At 39.2% G+C, this 15925-nt stretch overlaps 1 protein-coding gene across 2 annotated transcripts in view; it reads right to left on the bottom strand.

Moving 5' to 3' along the window:
* Positions 1-472: 472 nt before the first annotated feature.
* The window catches only part of gfra1a (gdnf family receptor alpha 1a), a 105653-nt gene continuing 90200 nt past the window's right edge, over positions 473-15925 (bottom strand). For both annotated transcript variants that reach the window (XM_004553539.4, XM_004553540.4), the window contains 3 exons: positions 14464-14645; positions 5852-5899; positions 473-4354 (listed from right to left, as the gene is read on the bottom strand). In XM_004553539.4, the coding sequence (XP_004553596.1) occupies positions 4202-4354; positions 5852-5899; positions 14464-14645 (383 nt within the window). In that variant the 3' untranslated portion in view covers positions 473-4201. The remainder of the gene's footprint in view (positions 4355-5851; positions 5900-14463; positions 14646-15925) is intronic.

Raw genomic sequence — 15925 nt, 5'->3', positions numbered from 1 at the left:
ATGTAATTGATCAAAATGCTGCACATTATCTGTACAAAAAAAATATCTACAGGAGTATGGATCTTGCCTTCTTTCTTTGAAAGTTTTTCTTAAAGTCCAGCACCTGCCACAAAGGTCTCTGGTATGCGTGTACCCTTTTGTTCCCCGTGGTTCTGTTTCTCAGCACGGTGCCTCGGATAATATAGTATTGCTGTGTGCTCACTCGGTCTGCTGTGACCCCTCCTCCTCACACCAGTTGGTCAAAGCTAAAAAATTGTGCGAAACCTCAGATGACTCTTACTTTATCTTTGGGTTTCCTCTGGCTTGGTAACCCAGGGTCAGCTGCATTAACACACATGATCTTATCGGCCTCTCTGGATCACCTCACACGGCCTCAATGTTTCTTTAATCCTGCCCGCCTCACCTGCCTTTCCCACGGGCCCGGTGCCTACCTTTCATGTTTCCACAGGGAAATAACATCACATACAAGCAGTCTGGGTGATTTAACAGTTTTTAATTATAACTTTTTGTACAACAGATTTTACATTTTCACAAGCTAAGAAGTTGATGATGCCACATAGCTAAGGGAGTCTGCAAACTCAAAATCAAAAGAAGCTGGTATTTCTGGTATTTCAAAAGAACAAATGGGACTGTGAAGGACAGCAAATATTTTTACCATCTCTACTGTTTGTTTGGTCCAAAAGTGGGGATCCTTTCATTGTGAGGAAGTGTCCCCAGTTTTGAGGCCTTCTGTGATCAGAAAACACTGAGTCACTCTCATATTCCAAAGACCACGAAGACACGGCTCTGGGATTCAAATATAAAATGATCACACATACTCTAAGACACAGTTCTTAGAAATGCAATCAGTCCCAGGCAGGGCTTTTTGTAAAACAACAACTAATAAGATTTCTCTTTAACTTTCCATCCAAACAGACATTCAGTTTGTGGGAATCATCCCACGTCCCCAACCATCTTCAAACACACCATGAAAAAATCCTTCCAAAGCATGGTCCGGAATATATTTGTCCTTAAATATTGATTTCTAACACCATGCAATGAGTTTTCTGTCTTCCTTAACTTCAGCATAAAAAAGAACCATTTAAATCTTTAGCAGGTCCATCTCATTAACTTCAACTCATCAAAAGAGCACAAATTAGTAAAAGATAGAAAAATAAGTGTAATTTTTATCCAAACAACAAACAAACAAAGAAAAACCTGTCAACACTGCATTTTAGCAACGTCATAAATGGGGCTATGGTACAAAACAGTATGCTTAGGAAATACAGCTGTTTTTAAAGGTACAGTAAGAGAGTTATAATGATATCCTCTGCCTCAGATGCAATAATATTCCATAATCATGTACATACTGAGAGAAATATACATTTAAGTTGTTATAAAAAAACAATATTCTGGCTTATTCAATGTACTCTATGTTGTATCTGAATGTCAAAATAGCTCACAATGCTCTGAAATAGAATATTATCAGACATTTATTTGTCCAATTCATAGTTTCAGCCAAGTACATACAGTGCATATACCATGTTTATGCTCGGTAAATAACATTAAAGTTCTACTATACATTAGTTGTGTTTTGAGAAGCGACATAAACCTAAGCAGCGAGTGATGAGTATCTTGTCAGTGGCTAGTGCTGAACATGCCACAGAGATGTGTGTAAGTATCCCGATCACAGAGAAATCTGTCAAAATTAAAAGCTAAGATTTTATTTGCCTCCAATGGAAAAGCTGGAAAAATGATGCCACAATGCCGTGTTTTTCCCTTTTTTTAATTTTTCCAGTAGTCATCCAAAGTAGACGCACAAAACCATTAATGATTTCCATATAGATCAGAAGACAAAAGTAACCATTTGCTAAACTCCTGCCTGTGCTTAAGGTGTCAAGCTTTGAAGTCTGTTCAACATGGCAAAGTGGTGTTCGTCACGAAGAGCAATTTAACAATATTTGAAAAGTAGGAAGGGTGGTATCATCTCTTGACTCTAACGTTCCATTTCAAATACCTAAATCAACTCTTAAGTTGATATTCTTTATAATTCAAATTTGAAAATTATTAGGTTATTAACAACTAACACTGTCAGATCAGGACTCTTTGCCCTCAGGAGCATCATCCACGGAACATTTACCAAAGTTAGCTCTCATTCTCAAAACTGTTTCTAGTTTTCCAAGTTTCTAATGATGACATATTAGAACAAAATAATTTGCATTTCCAAATCTGCTAAATGCATGCTCACGGTTTCCCTGGAACCACAATAGGCTGTCTATTGTGTGTGCGTCTTGTTTTAAAGCAGCTTGTACTGAACTTTGGATACTTTCTTGTTATTTATTTGTTTGTTTTTGGAACTAGAAGTGACAGATTAGGACCACAGAGTCAAGTGCTAAGCTGTTAGCTAACACTAACAAGTTTTCTTAGGAAGGTGCACCCACAGACTGAACTGTCACACTGCACAGACACATATACCTGTTGATAATATTCAAGTAATATACAACTAAAAGATGAGAACTTCCGTTATTAAAACTGGACTTAGTGGACAGACTATTGGCCAAATTAACCACACAGGAATCTTATTGAATAAGTGATCACACTAGAAATGCTCCAAAAGGTAACAACACCACGAATATGGCCGAGGGGTCAAGTTCAGTGACCTGAATTAGCTGAGGTGAAGGCTAGCAAACATCTAGCATATTTCAGGCAAACAGCACAGCTTATATTAGGAAGCAGAGTTGGCGTGTAGCCTGCAAGTGTACAACAAAAACCCTCATTTGAGGTTCTCGTTCTCTAACCAGTAAATGTTAATTATGTAAATAAGCTTGTTAGTTAGAGATTATAAAGTATCTGTGACAGATCTTTGCTACTTAAAATGAAGAGGAAATTCTGCCTCTTTTATGTCATTTGAAACTCACCATACTGGAATTAATTAGCAACAGTGACTACGGCTTATGGGGTTTAGCAAATGGTCAGCTTAAATTTAACATTTCCTCTCTGAACATGCTTTGACAGTTTTACAATTGAGGCAATAAGTTGTAACACAGAAGTGACAGAAGACGATGTACTGATGGATGCATGAGTTAGTGCTGATTACACTCTACAGCAGCAAGCCTGCTTTTTGTCAGCTCTGGTTTTTGTGGGCTCGATGCAGTGGCGTTCATCTAAGCAAAAAGGAAAATTCAGGTAAAACTTTAGCAGCTTCTCTCTTACCTTCTCCAAAAGAAACATTAAACATGGTTTGGACAATTGCAAGTATGCACAATCACTAACGAGTGGAGTGGATTCAGCCGTCCACAGCAGCGTCCCGACCTGTGATCGCTGAGCAACACGCCGTTTTATAAAGTGAAGAAAGGGAGCCGAAAGCCTCGGACCTAGTGTGTTGCTGTGTGTTTCTGTCTGACTGTGTGAAAATGTGCATCAAGTGTTTGTGGGACTTTGCCTGTGTGCTTCTGCCAGCGGCAATCTGTGTTCAGTATGAGCTACAATAGAAACAGTTTGGGCGCTAAACTTCTCTGACGTTTTAAGTTAATGTATTTTGTCCTAAAAAAAGAAAATGACTTTTTTTCGTCAAGTGACATTTAATTCAGCTCATAAAAATGTAAAATACCAGATCACGGCATTATCAAAACAGACACATACCACAGAGGAGATGGAGTAACACCTAAAAGGCTGCCCAAGTGATAATATGTAGCCATTACTGAACTCACTGTGACTTTTAAGCGAAAGATCCCACCTATAGCCTCAACACACAAACAGACATGGGTGAAAACTGATCAGACAACTCTGAAAATTGATGTTCGTTTACATTGCGTTGCAAGAGTCACACGCTGTGGTTTATTGGAATGTAGTCCTCCAGTATTTTCTCATCTCTGCCCAAGTGAGCGGGGTACGAAGCTGTTTTAAATCACCTCTTTCTCTGACTAACCCAACGTGAGCACACAGTCAAAATTTGAATTAACATGTATAGCAGATCACTGTTTTAGCACACAGCAGCAATGCTAAAAAAAAAAAAAAAAAGAGAAGAAAGAAAGAAACAACAAAGCTTTTCAAAAATTCATTAAAAAAAACAACAACAAATCAAAGCAGGAATTAAAAGACAGAATCCAAGAGAAAAAAGTACAACAGGTCTAACTGAAAAGAAAGGATATAATTCCTTGTTTGTCTTCTTCTTTTATACAAATGTGTTTGTCAGTCTGTTTGTTGCTGGGAAGTGACGCAGCTACAAATTGCCTTGCCAGGAAAGCACCGGCAGGCTGCAGTACCACAGCCAGAACAGCGGGGGCAGCAGGGAGGCCAGGCCCTCAGGCCATCTGGAGGCAGCCGAGTTTCTCAGGATGGCGTTGGAGGTACTTGGACCATCTATCTGAGGGTCCTGTTAGACAGGTAGACAGAGATTGGAGAAAATGAGCTCAGCGTGGTTCTGAGATGTCCCAGAAAGATTATGTTCACAATATGCAGCTGGCATTGCAGAGGAAATTAGGAGGAAATGCAAATGCCTCAACTTTTGCTTATTTTTATTTTATTTTGTTAATATTATGCCTACATACTCATGTTCACAATGTTTAAAATGTCTTCAGCATTCATTTGGTGTGGCACACTAAACCATGAAAGGTTGTTTTTATAAGTAAAATGCCACCGTGGAAAGTTAAAAAGTAGAAGTGTGTGTGCGTGCTTAAATTTGCATGTGCACCACGTGCTGGTATGTGTATACAGGACTTCACCAGCGGTCTTTGGCTAATAAAGCTGCAAGCTAACGGCTGGGTCATCTCCCCAAGACCTGGCCCTGCCTCTATTAAATGTCAGTCCAGTGCATAACAGTGCCTTATTATTGTACAATGACATTTACAGTGAACTTTAAAAGCCACCAGATAAGCAACGATCCCATTTCAGCCTCAAAGGAACTACAAAGAACAGGAGTTTACAAAGAAGGCAGGAAGGATTGCTGTGGCAATCACTGTCAGATGGAGGTCAGAGACTTTCAGCTGGGTCAGATTAGAATTGGTGATGATATGATAACTTGTCGATTGCCTTGTGGTCTTGAATGAAATTGTCGTATCAAATGAAAGGGCATAACAGTTTGAGCTTTCACCACCGAAACAAGTTATAGGTTCTCTTTGTGCGATACTGTATCTCAAAGCAAATCTTTAATAGCAGTTTTAACCTGTAACATCAATATAAACCAAACGGCCACCGTAATAAAACCTCCCGTCTAAAAAAGCACAGGTCCCCCTTCGTGTCACCAAAATAACCCTGACGCTTCGGAGATAGATACAAGACCTTTATGGTGAGTTTTCTTAGTGTGCTGTGGTGTAGATGCGGGGATGTTGGCAGCACATCTTCTGTTTCTGTTACTTTAAAATGAGTGAGGAGGAGAATACCTCACACATATTGTGGGATACTAATTTGGACTCAGGGCTGGGTGAAGACCTTATGATCATGTGAACAAGTGTGATATTATTTATTTGGGTGGTATGTGTCACAGTAACACCCACATGTATACCAGGAACACGTTTCCCTAGCAGAATCATTAAATTATAACGAGATTATCAATGTTAGTTACTTTGCCTGTCAGGGACAGCGTGCTGTGGATAGATACTTGCAGAGCTGTGAAACATACTTTAGATGGATGCTTTCCACTCTAGTTATTAACTTTTACTTTAATGTCAAGGTTTTGGTATAACTCTTATCAGAAGGTCTACATTTTGTTGTTTTGTAGATGCCTTTTTAACCGTAAAAGGTTTACTTAAATACATCTCTAACCTTACTCAAAACACATAGTTGCTCTTCATGTGCTAGACATTCAGCTTATGCTTATTCTTCACTTTATACAATAGATTTGTAGTACAACATTCACCGACATTGAACTTACCACACAGATGACGCCATCGGCACTCGAGTTTGACTGCGATTTCTGAGCCTGCAACAGAAGGATACAATCAAACATCTCAACCTACAATCAAGCTTATATCTGCAAATGGCAGTCGGGTTATACGTTACTGAAGTTTCAAGGTCGAGAGTCTGAAGTGTGCATGTTACATCACAAAACAGAGACTGTCAGCAGAGAATCAGAAGCAATTCATTTGCTTTGTTCAACAATCAATGCAGCAATATAATTTTAATTAGACTGAAAATATTCTGTCAATGTGTTTTCACAACAGGTGAAAACACACGGATCGGTGTTCAAACACTGTGACTGTGACTAAACTTCAAACAACTATCACATTCATTCTGTGCATTTATGAAAGCTCGGTGCTGCTCTGATCATAAAAACAGATTGGAACCTGAAGCTGAATTGGAAAAATCTACAGTAACCTTGCAGAGTTTACGCTGAGAGCCTGTTAAACTTTTAAAGCCTCTGATATTTACACAAGAAGAACGAGAGTGAGCGCAGGGGGACAGTCAAACCCCCACTCTGATTTGATCTCAGATTTATCATTCAGCAGCTGTCACACACTCAAATACACTGCCTTTGAGTCCCAGTCTGTCACACACACACACAAACGCTTTCACCATGTGCGTAAATGAAGGTTAGGGACTGTTCTGTGATGACAACCATGACGGATAATTTGAAGGCTTAACTTTTTTTCATGATTATTACGAGAGTACTATTAAAATTACAGCATACGTAGATATCATACCAAACGCAGAAATGCTCTGTGATGCAGAATGCAACTCTGTGGTTGAGCTCAGCCAACCATGACCATCCAGTTTTTCAACAAAATGCTTGCTGGGTTACTTAATTACTACTTAATAACTGTGTGTCAGCTAATATTAGTGTCTTTCATTTTTTTATTTAGGAAAAAATGTAGAAATGTATTTGTATTTTGTTAAACAGTGTTGATTATATCTAACAATATATCATACAATCACATAAGGCAAAGGTACTAAACTAGAAATTGCTTTTTACATCTCTAGCTGGTATTTCAATCATACAAAAACATACAAAATACAGTCCTGATCAAAAGGGACGGTCGGTTTAACTGGAAATAACTTTTGTCATATCTAAGAGATCATCTTTAAAGTAAAGAAGCAGCTTCATTATGACAACTGTGGTTTCAGTGTTGAAGTTAACCACCAGAGCCCAGAACTTAACATTACTGAAGGTTATTGTGGCATCATCTTGACAGAAAACAGAACAAAAAGTCAGCAAACATCCAAAGACTGGGAGTTTGAAGTCTAGAATCCAAAATTCAAATAGAACAGAAACTAATGCGCTGCAACCAGCGTTGGAACATACATCAAAACCTCTGAGTTCACTTTGCACGAGATAACTGTGAACAGGGAATACAAAAGAACATATTTAACTGTGTTGAATTCAGCGTTACTCGGCACAGTACATGAAAAAAATATATAATGGAAAAAAAGAGCAGCAATGGAAAAAAAGAAACATATATAACATCGTGACAATCATGTCCTCTGGGTCTAAGCTCTTCAGGCAAATTTCTAAACAGATTAGAAGTGATTACCACTTTTGCTGATTGCAAGCCCACCATGAGCTGATTTACTGATTGGCAGTGTAGACCTTGTAATCAGCATGTGAACATCTTGTATTTTTGTTGTGCATTTGGTGAATTAAGCAGCTGGTTATGAGTTTGCTACCTGTTTTTCTTTTCTACCTCCAAGAAAAGAAACTTTATTTTTCTCTTTTCTTCTAATGACCTGCACACTGAATATATGTATTGAGGATGGATGCTGTAAGTGAAACGCCTGTGTGTATACAGGAAGTAGGTGTGGCAGCATAATAAATGGCTCCTGTATACAGTATAGTGAATTCAGGCCAAAAATAGGGACGCACAGAATGTAGCAGGCATAGTATTATAGAAAGTGAGAATGTGTATTTTGTTATTATACCCATGCTTCAGCGCTAAAGTGGGAAAAAAAAGGGTTGGGTGGAATGATGTCTATAAATCATGGTGTATTTGCAGGCCTCTGCACAACGACCCAAACAGCAGAACAAGCTGAGATTTTAAAGCATTGTCAAGGAAAAAATAACAACACAATGACTAAGCACAACTTGCTTAGTCATTGTGGGGTTGTGTTTCCTGATTAAGGCCCATCTGTGTTTACCGCCATTGTGCTAAACGTTTCCCCGTCTCATCACTGAAAGAGACGATAAAGTTTTACAGCTTGTTGCTGAAGTTTCGAATCCCGAGGGCACCGAGTGTTTCGCTGCAAAACGTTGGAAAAGCTTAATCATGTGAATGTGAACCTTACATCGCACATAGATGTAGGCTTCCATCTGCCACTTTATTGCTTTTATGATTGCAACATCTTCATGATGACTAACAAATTCAGCAATTTAGATGCAGATATTTGTAAGATTTGCATTGTTGCAACTGTGAATATTAGTCATTCGTGTCTTTATAAGATTTTCTGGTGATGTTAAAAGTGTAATGTAATAATAATTGTGATTTAAAACTGACAAACATAGCAATTGAAACACATTTATTGCCTTAGCTTCCTCTTGGACTTTTGAGCCATTTAGAGTTTTCGTCTTCTTTTACAAAGACATCAAGTCCGTTAACAAATATGTGCATGGGTGGAGGTCAGTGAATTCAAATACACATCGCTGTTCTTTGTTTTGTTTTTCTGATTTACTTCCCTGTTTGGAAAAGTCACATTAGCATGTAGAACATTTCCATATTTGTCCAGGGTACTTCCTGTCTGCTTTGGAGTCAACTATATTTATAACAACAAAAAAGAAAAAAAGAGAAATCAGGCTGACAAAGCCCTGCGGTTTTTAAATGTGTGCTGATCTGCACACATTTATGTGTATGTGTTTCTCTGAACATGTGTGTAAATTTTAGCCCTTTTGTGTGAGGAAAGAAGAAACGCGGCAATTCTAGTATCTTAATTTCCTGTAAAAACTAAAGAGGATGAAAGCGTCTTCACATTACCGCCAAAACAAAGACACACAGTGGGGAAATTAAACAGAGAGGAAAGTACCCTCTCCAGCACAAGAAACGAAGACAAGAAAAAGGAAGCTGGGTCTCTTCTAATTCAGCTGGCAGCTTGAGAAAAACACTGTTCAGCCACATGTTTGAACATTTTATAAAGGAGCCAAGTTCGATTTATAGACACTGATAATTTGAAAGGTCTCAGGCTGGTTATTCTCCAGCCCCTAAAAATATAGATCTCACTGGGAGGTGAGGAGCTTTCAGCTTTTAACACCTTCAACATTTTTTCTCTCCACTTTAATTTTTTTCGTCTTTCAAGCCGGGGTAAATGCACTTCAGATCTGCCAGATTCTCACTGGCTGAAACTGGAAAGGTTTTGAGTCAGTGTTTAATGGTGATTGTTCTGCATGTTTGTGCGTCTGTGTGTGTGTTTGTACAGGAGAGAGATCAGTGAGGAGAGTAGAGTGAGTTTTCTTGACAGGCCTGTCCCCCGAGTGTGTCATTTCAACAGCATCGTCCGCATTGATGCTTACATACACACACACATTTAAAAAAAAAAAAAAAAAAAAAAAAAATCACACACATACATGCAACAGCACTCGAATATACCACACACACACACACACACACACACACACACACACACACACGGACACAACAACTCTCTCATTAACTTGTATTTGACGTGGTATCAGAGCAGTGCCAACAGCACACACGCATCAGTACACTACCAAAGCTCATTATCAGTGCAGACTGGGTGTTTGTGTGAGTGCGCTTGCCTTTGTGTGGATTTGTGTGAACAGGCTTGAGTGTGTAATTGCATCTATCTAGAATATCTGTCTGTTAACTTAACTTGCAGGGCTTCATGGCTGCTTATACTGTCTGTGCCTACGTGCATACAGTACAACCTTCCTCACCCACATACATATTATATGTTGCAGCTATCACTTTCACATAGATTAAAAGCTATGCTATTCTCATACTGAGTAAGTAATGTGGAGAACGGCCCAGCATAGCCAGCTACATTGCTACTAAGACACTTTGAAGTGTTGGTGTGGCGCTCGGTAACATCACCTCAGAACCACATTACTGGTTGATTCTTCTCTACATCACTGAAAGCAGCCACTACTGATTTGTCCTGCAGCAACAAGTGTTGTTCAGTGTCAGGTTTAGCTCTTAGCAGACTTTTTCACCTTCTAACCTCTGATATACATACAGCAGACCTTTGTAGGACTTTGAGCACAATGGTATGTAAGCCAGGTTTGCAAAGTCATCCTTTGTCATTCTGGTACATCACTGTAATGCCAGCCCACATCAGATCACCAAGCAACTGGCCGATTTTATAAATGGCATGCTATTTGTGCATCTGCACGCCACTTTGCAACTTGCTCAACTTCCTTCATGCAGTCAGTCATAGTTTGTCTAAATGTGCGTCTGTAGTTTCATAAAAATCAAAAAGATTAAACATAGAAAATATACACAGAACTAAAAGTAAAACTAGCTAAAAGCAAAAAATGGTAAATTTTCATAATTATTACTTTTATTAATGAATTTTTAATGTCACAGTTGTTCTGCCTTCAGTCAGGTGCCCAGTTTTCCATGATTAATGCAGCTCTGGCTTCAGTGTTGTGCTAATTAATATTTTAAATATTTAAATAAAACATGTTTGGTAGGTTAATTAAATTCTAAATTGGCTGAAGATGTTAATAAGTAATGAATGTTTGTCAGTCTTGCTTTATCAGCCATGTGATAGACTGGCAACCTGTCCAGGACGTACCCTGCCCTGACTCTATAACGCTGAACAGTCACGGGTTCAGAGTCCCCCGTGACTCTGAACTCCATAACTGGTTGATTAAATGGATTAGTAACATAAATAATCGATTTTGTTTCTAAAAAGAAATAGGTGATTTCAAATGACAAGGCTACATAGATCTTATGTTATCACTCTTTATTTTGGCCGGTTTGTCGTGGGTTTAAAACCCTCAGCTTTACTACTGTGGTGCACTCTTACTACACCCATCAAACAGGTTTCTAGAAAAAGCAGCAGTAAAAGCTGCAATAAACTCGGCACCAAACTGCAACCAAAGTGCTGACTTAAATCGCTAAAGACCCAGTCATTTCCCTCAGAAGATGGAGGATCTCAAAGGAGGCTTAAATTTATCAATCAATCAATCAATCAATCTTTATTTATAAAGCACTTTTCATACAGAAAAAATGTAGCACAAAGTGCTTTACATAGTTAAAAGCAGCCCACCCCACCCTCCAACTCACTCCCCACACTCTCAATACACATATATCCCCCCACCCCCACCCACACACACATACACACACGCGCACACTTAAAGAGTAAAAATTGGGCTGGGCTCGCATGAGCCAAGTGAGGAAACATTATAACAGGGAGCCGGTCACAGACCGCAGCCTCCGGGCTGGGCACACAGCAGGAGGGAGGCCAAGGAGCCCCCCAACCAGGCTGAGAGGACCCCAGAGACCCAGCAGCCACGGTCAATAACAGCCCCGGTGCAGAGAGCGCCCTCCGAGGAAACACTGGAGATATGACGCAATACGATATATACAGGGTAAAATGATAAAATAAATAAGAACAGGATACAATATAAATATAAATATAAATAGAGTAAGAAGATTAAAAAATGAATAAGAATAAAATCAATAAATATTAGGTAAATCCTAAATTAATAATAGAATAACAGGATAGAATAAATAAGCATAAAAAATAAATAAACGCTAAGTAAAAGCTAAATTAAAAAGGTGGGTCTTGAGCCTGTTCTTAAAAACATGTACGTTCTCTGCGGCCCTGAGCTCCTCCGGCAGGCTGTTCCACAGACGAGGACCATACCACTGAAAAGCTGCCTCTCCGTGAGTATGTGTCCTGACTTTAGGGACAATCAAAAGGCCAGCACCAGAGGACCTCAGGGTCCGCGAGGGTTCGTATGGTAAAAGCAGATCTGAGAGATAAGAAGGCCCAAGACCATTAAGACATTTAAAAACCAATAAAAGAACTTTAAAATCGATCCTGAAACACACGGGGAGCCAGTGCAGCGATTCTAAAACCGGTGTAATGTGGGCCCGCCCTCTGGTCTTCGTCAGCACACGAGCTGCCGAGTTTTGCAAGAGTTGTAAAGTTGAAATATTCTTCTTAGGAAGACCAGAGAGCAGGGCATTACAGTAATCAATGCGACTGGTAATAAAAGCATGCATCAGCATCTCCGTGTTGGCCCGAGAGAGAATAGGGCGGACTCTGGCTATATTTTTTAGATGATAAAATCCAATTTTGGTTACATGTTTAACATGTGGGATAAAACCAAGCTCAGAGTCAAAAATAACACCCAGGTTTTTCACTTGTAGCGAAGGACATAGTGAAAATGCCTCTAATTTAGACAAGAGTTTCTCTCTCTGAGCCTCAGGACCGACAATTAAAACTTCAGTTTTGTCCTGGTTAAGCTGTAAAAAGTTTTCTGCCATCCAAGATCTTATATCCAAGATACAGTTAAAAAGGGCATCCATTGGTCTGGTGTCATCAGGAGACACGGAGATGTACAGCTGCGTGTCATCAGCGTAACTGTGGAAGTTCACTCCATGCCTCCTGATGACACTGCCGAGAGGCAGCATATACAAATTAAAAAGTACAGGGCCTAGAACCGACCCTTGAGGCACACCACATGTCATTCTATGGATCTTAGAGGAGCATGTATCCATACTCACCATAAAAGTTCTGTCAGAGAGATATGAAGTGAACCAGTTGTGTACAGCACCAGAGAGGCCCACCATGTGTTTCAGTCTGTTTAAAAGAATAGCGTGGTCTACTGTATCAAAGGCTGCGCTTAGATCCAGTAGCACCAGGACTGAGAGCTTTTGGGAGTCCCAGTTACAGGTGGCCAGAAACACGTCTCCCAGTGAATCGTAATGTTGTGTGTGTCCACTGAATGTGGAAATAAACAGTCTAAAAAACAATGTTAATAATTGTCTAGCACTTGTTCAGTTTCTCTCAAACAGCAGAAAAGAAAAAAAATCAATTTATGAAAGGCTGGGTTCAAAGGCTGGGTTTTTAAAAACGAAGCTAATTTTGTTAAGTGGAGTTTATCCTCTTTAAAATTTGCTGACTGTGGATTTTTAGCGGTATTACAAAGACGAAACCAAAACTATTCAGAAACGGCCGAAACAGGCACATCATGTGCAAATATAAGATAAGGATAAAACATGGTGTTTACAGTTAAGATTTCTATTCACAAAAAGAAACGATTAAGGTGAAAGTGCCTGTAAACAATAACTTTAACAGTTGCATGCTGCTGCATTGGGTTGTGGTATCGTTATATGTGAAACGGCCCTCTGAGGCTCTGTCATCTCTCTGCTGGTAATCACAGTGTTATCCTCATTTCCTCCCTGACCCAGGAAGAGCCCGTCACCAGTGTTCAGGACTGATCCCTCCATTTAGTCAGCCAGATAACTGTTGTTCCTGTAGTGCAGAAGAAGCTGCTCCAAAGGACAGACTGACAGTTTCAGAGCCTTACAGGCCAAATTAGGGAATATGTGGATAAATGCATAGATACACACAGGAGTGTGTCAGTTAATGAAGGGGCACGCCTAGAAATCTACATAGGGGGTAAACATGAATAATCCCACTAGAGAAAATATTCCTGTCCACTTAATACAATATAATCTCTGATTTGACCTAAGAGGAAAATCTCCCTCCATATCCCCATCGGCAACTTTTTAGTACCAACCTGGCAATATGACAATTAAAAGAATCGTAATGTTGAGTAAAGCTGCAGATGTTAGCTGGTATTCTCAGTCTATTTGGCAGTAAGGACAACACCCCACATTTATTTGTACTACAGTACTCATGGATCTAGGGGGGTGGTCTTCACACGACAATGAGGAGAATACTATGAACCAAAGTTATATAAGATTATTCTTTTTAGAATATTAATTAGAGAGAGAGAAATGACATTTACCAAAGAGTTGCAGATTATCAGGTCAGATAAAAAAGAAGGAAACTTTAATACCTTTTAGAAAAAAAAAGTCCTTTTTTACAAAGTAAAACTATCTTGCACCTGTGCTACATTGACTAGAATCCAGCAAAAATAAATTTGGGGCATGCTGAAGGAGGGTTTCAATCTTGATATGTATAACCTCAAATGTGAGACTCACATGTATGGTGTCATATGGTGTCTAACTGAGAAATAACACCGGGAAAAAGGGAAAAAAAAGGTCTGAGAATCATTTTCTTACAGACTTCAGCAGTCATTTTTTTCCTTCTTATAGTGCTATTTAATTTTCTTTGTGATAGCCTCTATAAAATCCCCCTGAAAACTCCTTGCCGGCTCGCTTTGTGGTAGTTTGCAATTTTTGAGGGGCAGCATTGGAGGCAAAAGATGATGACAGGTTGACCTGCAGGATGACAGCCTTCCCTGCCATCTTCAAAGCCACTGGATAAACCCAGACTAAAAAAAAAAAATAGTACCGCTCCTGCAGTGTTGATCTTTGAAAACTAGACACAATAAAAAATGTTGGAGATTGGCTGGATATGTGGGACATCTGGTCAAGCTAACCTGCGTGTGTGACCCACCTGTAGGCTGCCGCAGAAGTGATAGATTGCAGGGTCTGTGTTAATGTGGTTGTCAATGGTGTTGGGGTTGCGTTCACGGTTTCTTTGGTAGGGGGTGGTGATGGAGGTGGTGGTCTGGACGGGGGACATGGGCTGCCACACCCCGACATCAGTTCCATTCCCGAAGGCCTGGATGGCGTTACCTACAAAGGGAAGAAAAGAAATGATTATAGGTTTCCTGTCCAGAAAACCAAATCCAGGTAAGTTAAGTTATTTCATGGCTCAAATGCACGATAATCCCCGTGTTAAAAGTAAAACTGTATTTTGCCCAAACCACAATTATAGGAGAGTTAGTGGGTACTTAAGTTTTGTTATCACTTCCCTCCATTATAAATTCACCACACCGTCAAAAACCTGAGTGCTGATGTGGCTATTTACCATTAGAGTCCATTAGCAACCCTATTAATAGCCTTCTATGGCTTTGATGTAAAACACACACACATGCATATACACACACATCAGAGGGAAGCTGAGCCTTACAGAGCTGCTGTTTGAACGTAATGATATTCTTCCCTCCAACAGTGAATTATGACCCTGAAAACTGTGGTAAAGGAAGGAAGAGCTGATCTGCATAACTGCTCTTTAACCCCACTCAAATATTCATACTTACATGTGCAAAGACACGTGATTATGTCGGTATGATGAACAGCATGCAGTATTTTCATATTGCATGTTCAGGTTTGTTGGTTTCCGCAATTTTCTTTGACAAATCCAACGTCAAAAATTAAAAACGCAGTTGTGAGACAAATTTATATAAATATTAGTGTAAATTATTACTATAATCTGTGTTTAAAATTGATTGCCTACATAGAGCATCAATGCAGAAACGCAGTGTTGCTTTTAGAGGGGAGCTAAAATAAAGTGCTGCAATTAAGTTTAAAATAAAATGTGTTTTATTAGCAGAATAACCTATCAGTCTTTTCTAGCTCTTATTGAGATATATCTGTATTAAAAAAGATCCATCATAATTCATTAATGATAAAAGATCTATATTTGAGAGTAAAAGCAGATTCATGGTTGCAGATTCATGTACCTTAAGGTATAACATGTCATTAACCTGCACCTGCAATAACTTGCAATGCATTAAATACATTAAAAAGATCAGTCAACGTTTGACATTAAAAACTTTGCATAAAGTCCTTAAATACACCCAGCTGGACTTGATAAGTTCATTTGTGAAATGATGTAATGTAACACACAGTAATGTTGTTACTTTGAACATAAAAATGATAAAAAATTAGTATAATGACATTTAGTTGCTGAGTTACAGATGGTGTAGCAGGGGTTTGAGGAGAAATAAGCATACATACATAAAGACAGATATTTTTTGTATTATAGTAAGAAAGCTCATACTGACTAATACATATATGCCTGGTGATTTGCCTTGTATCTGAATATGATGCTGACACCAGTCTATGTTGTT

The sequence above is a fragment of the Maylandia zebra genome, linkage group LG13, assembly GCF_041146795.1.
Source record: "Maylandia zebra isolate NMK-2024a linkage group LG13, Mzebra_GT3a, whole genome shotgun sequence".
In the NCBI taxonomy this organism is placed as follows: domain Eukaryota; kingdom Metazoa; phylum Chordata; class Actinopteri; order Cichliformes; family Cichlidae; genus Maylandia; species Maylandia zebra.
This window is presented reverse-complemented; position numbering and strand designations above follow the sequence as displayed.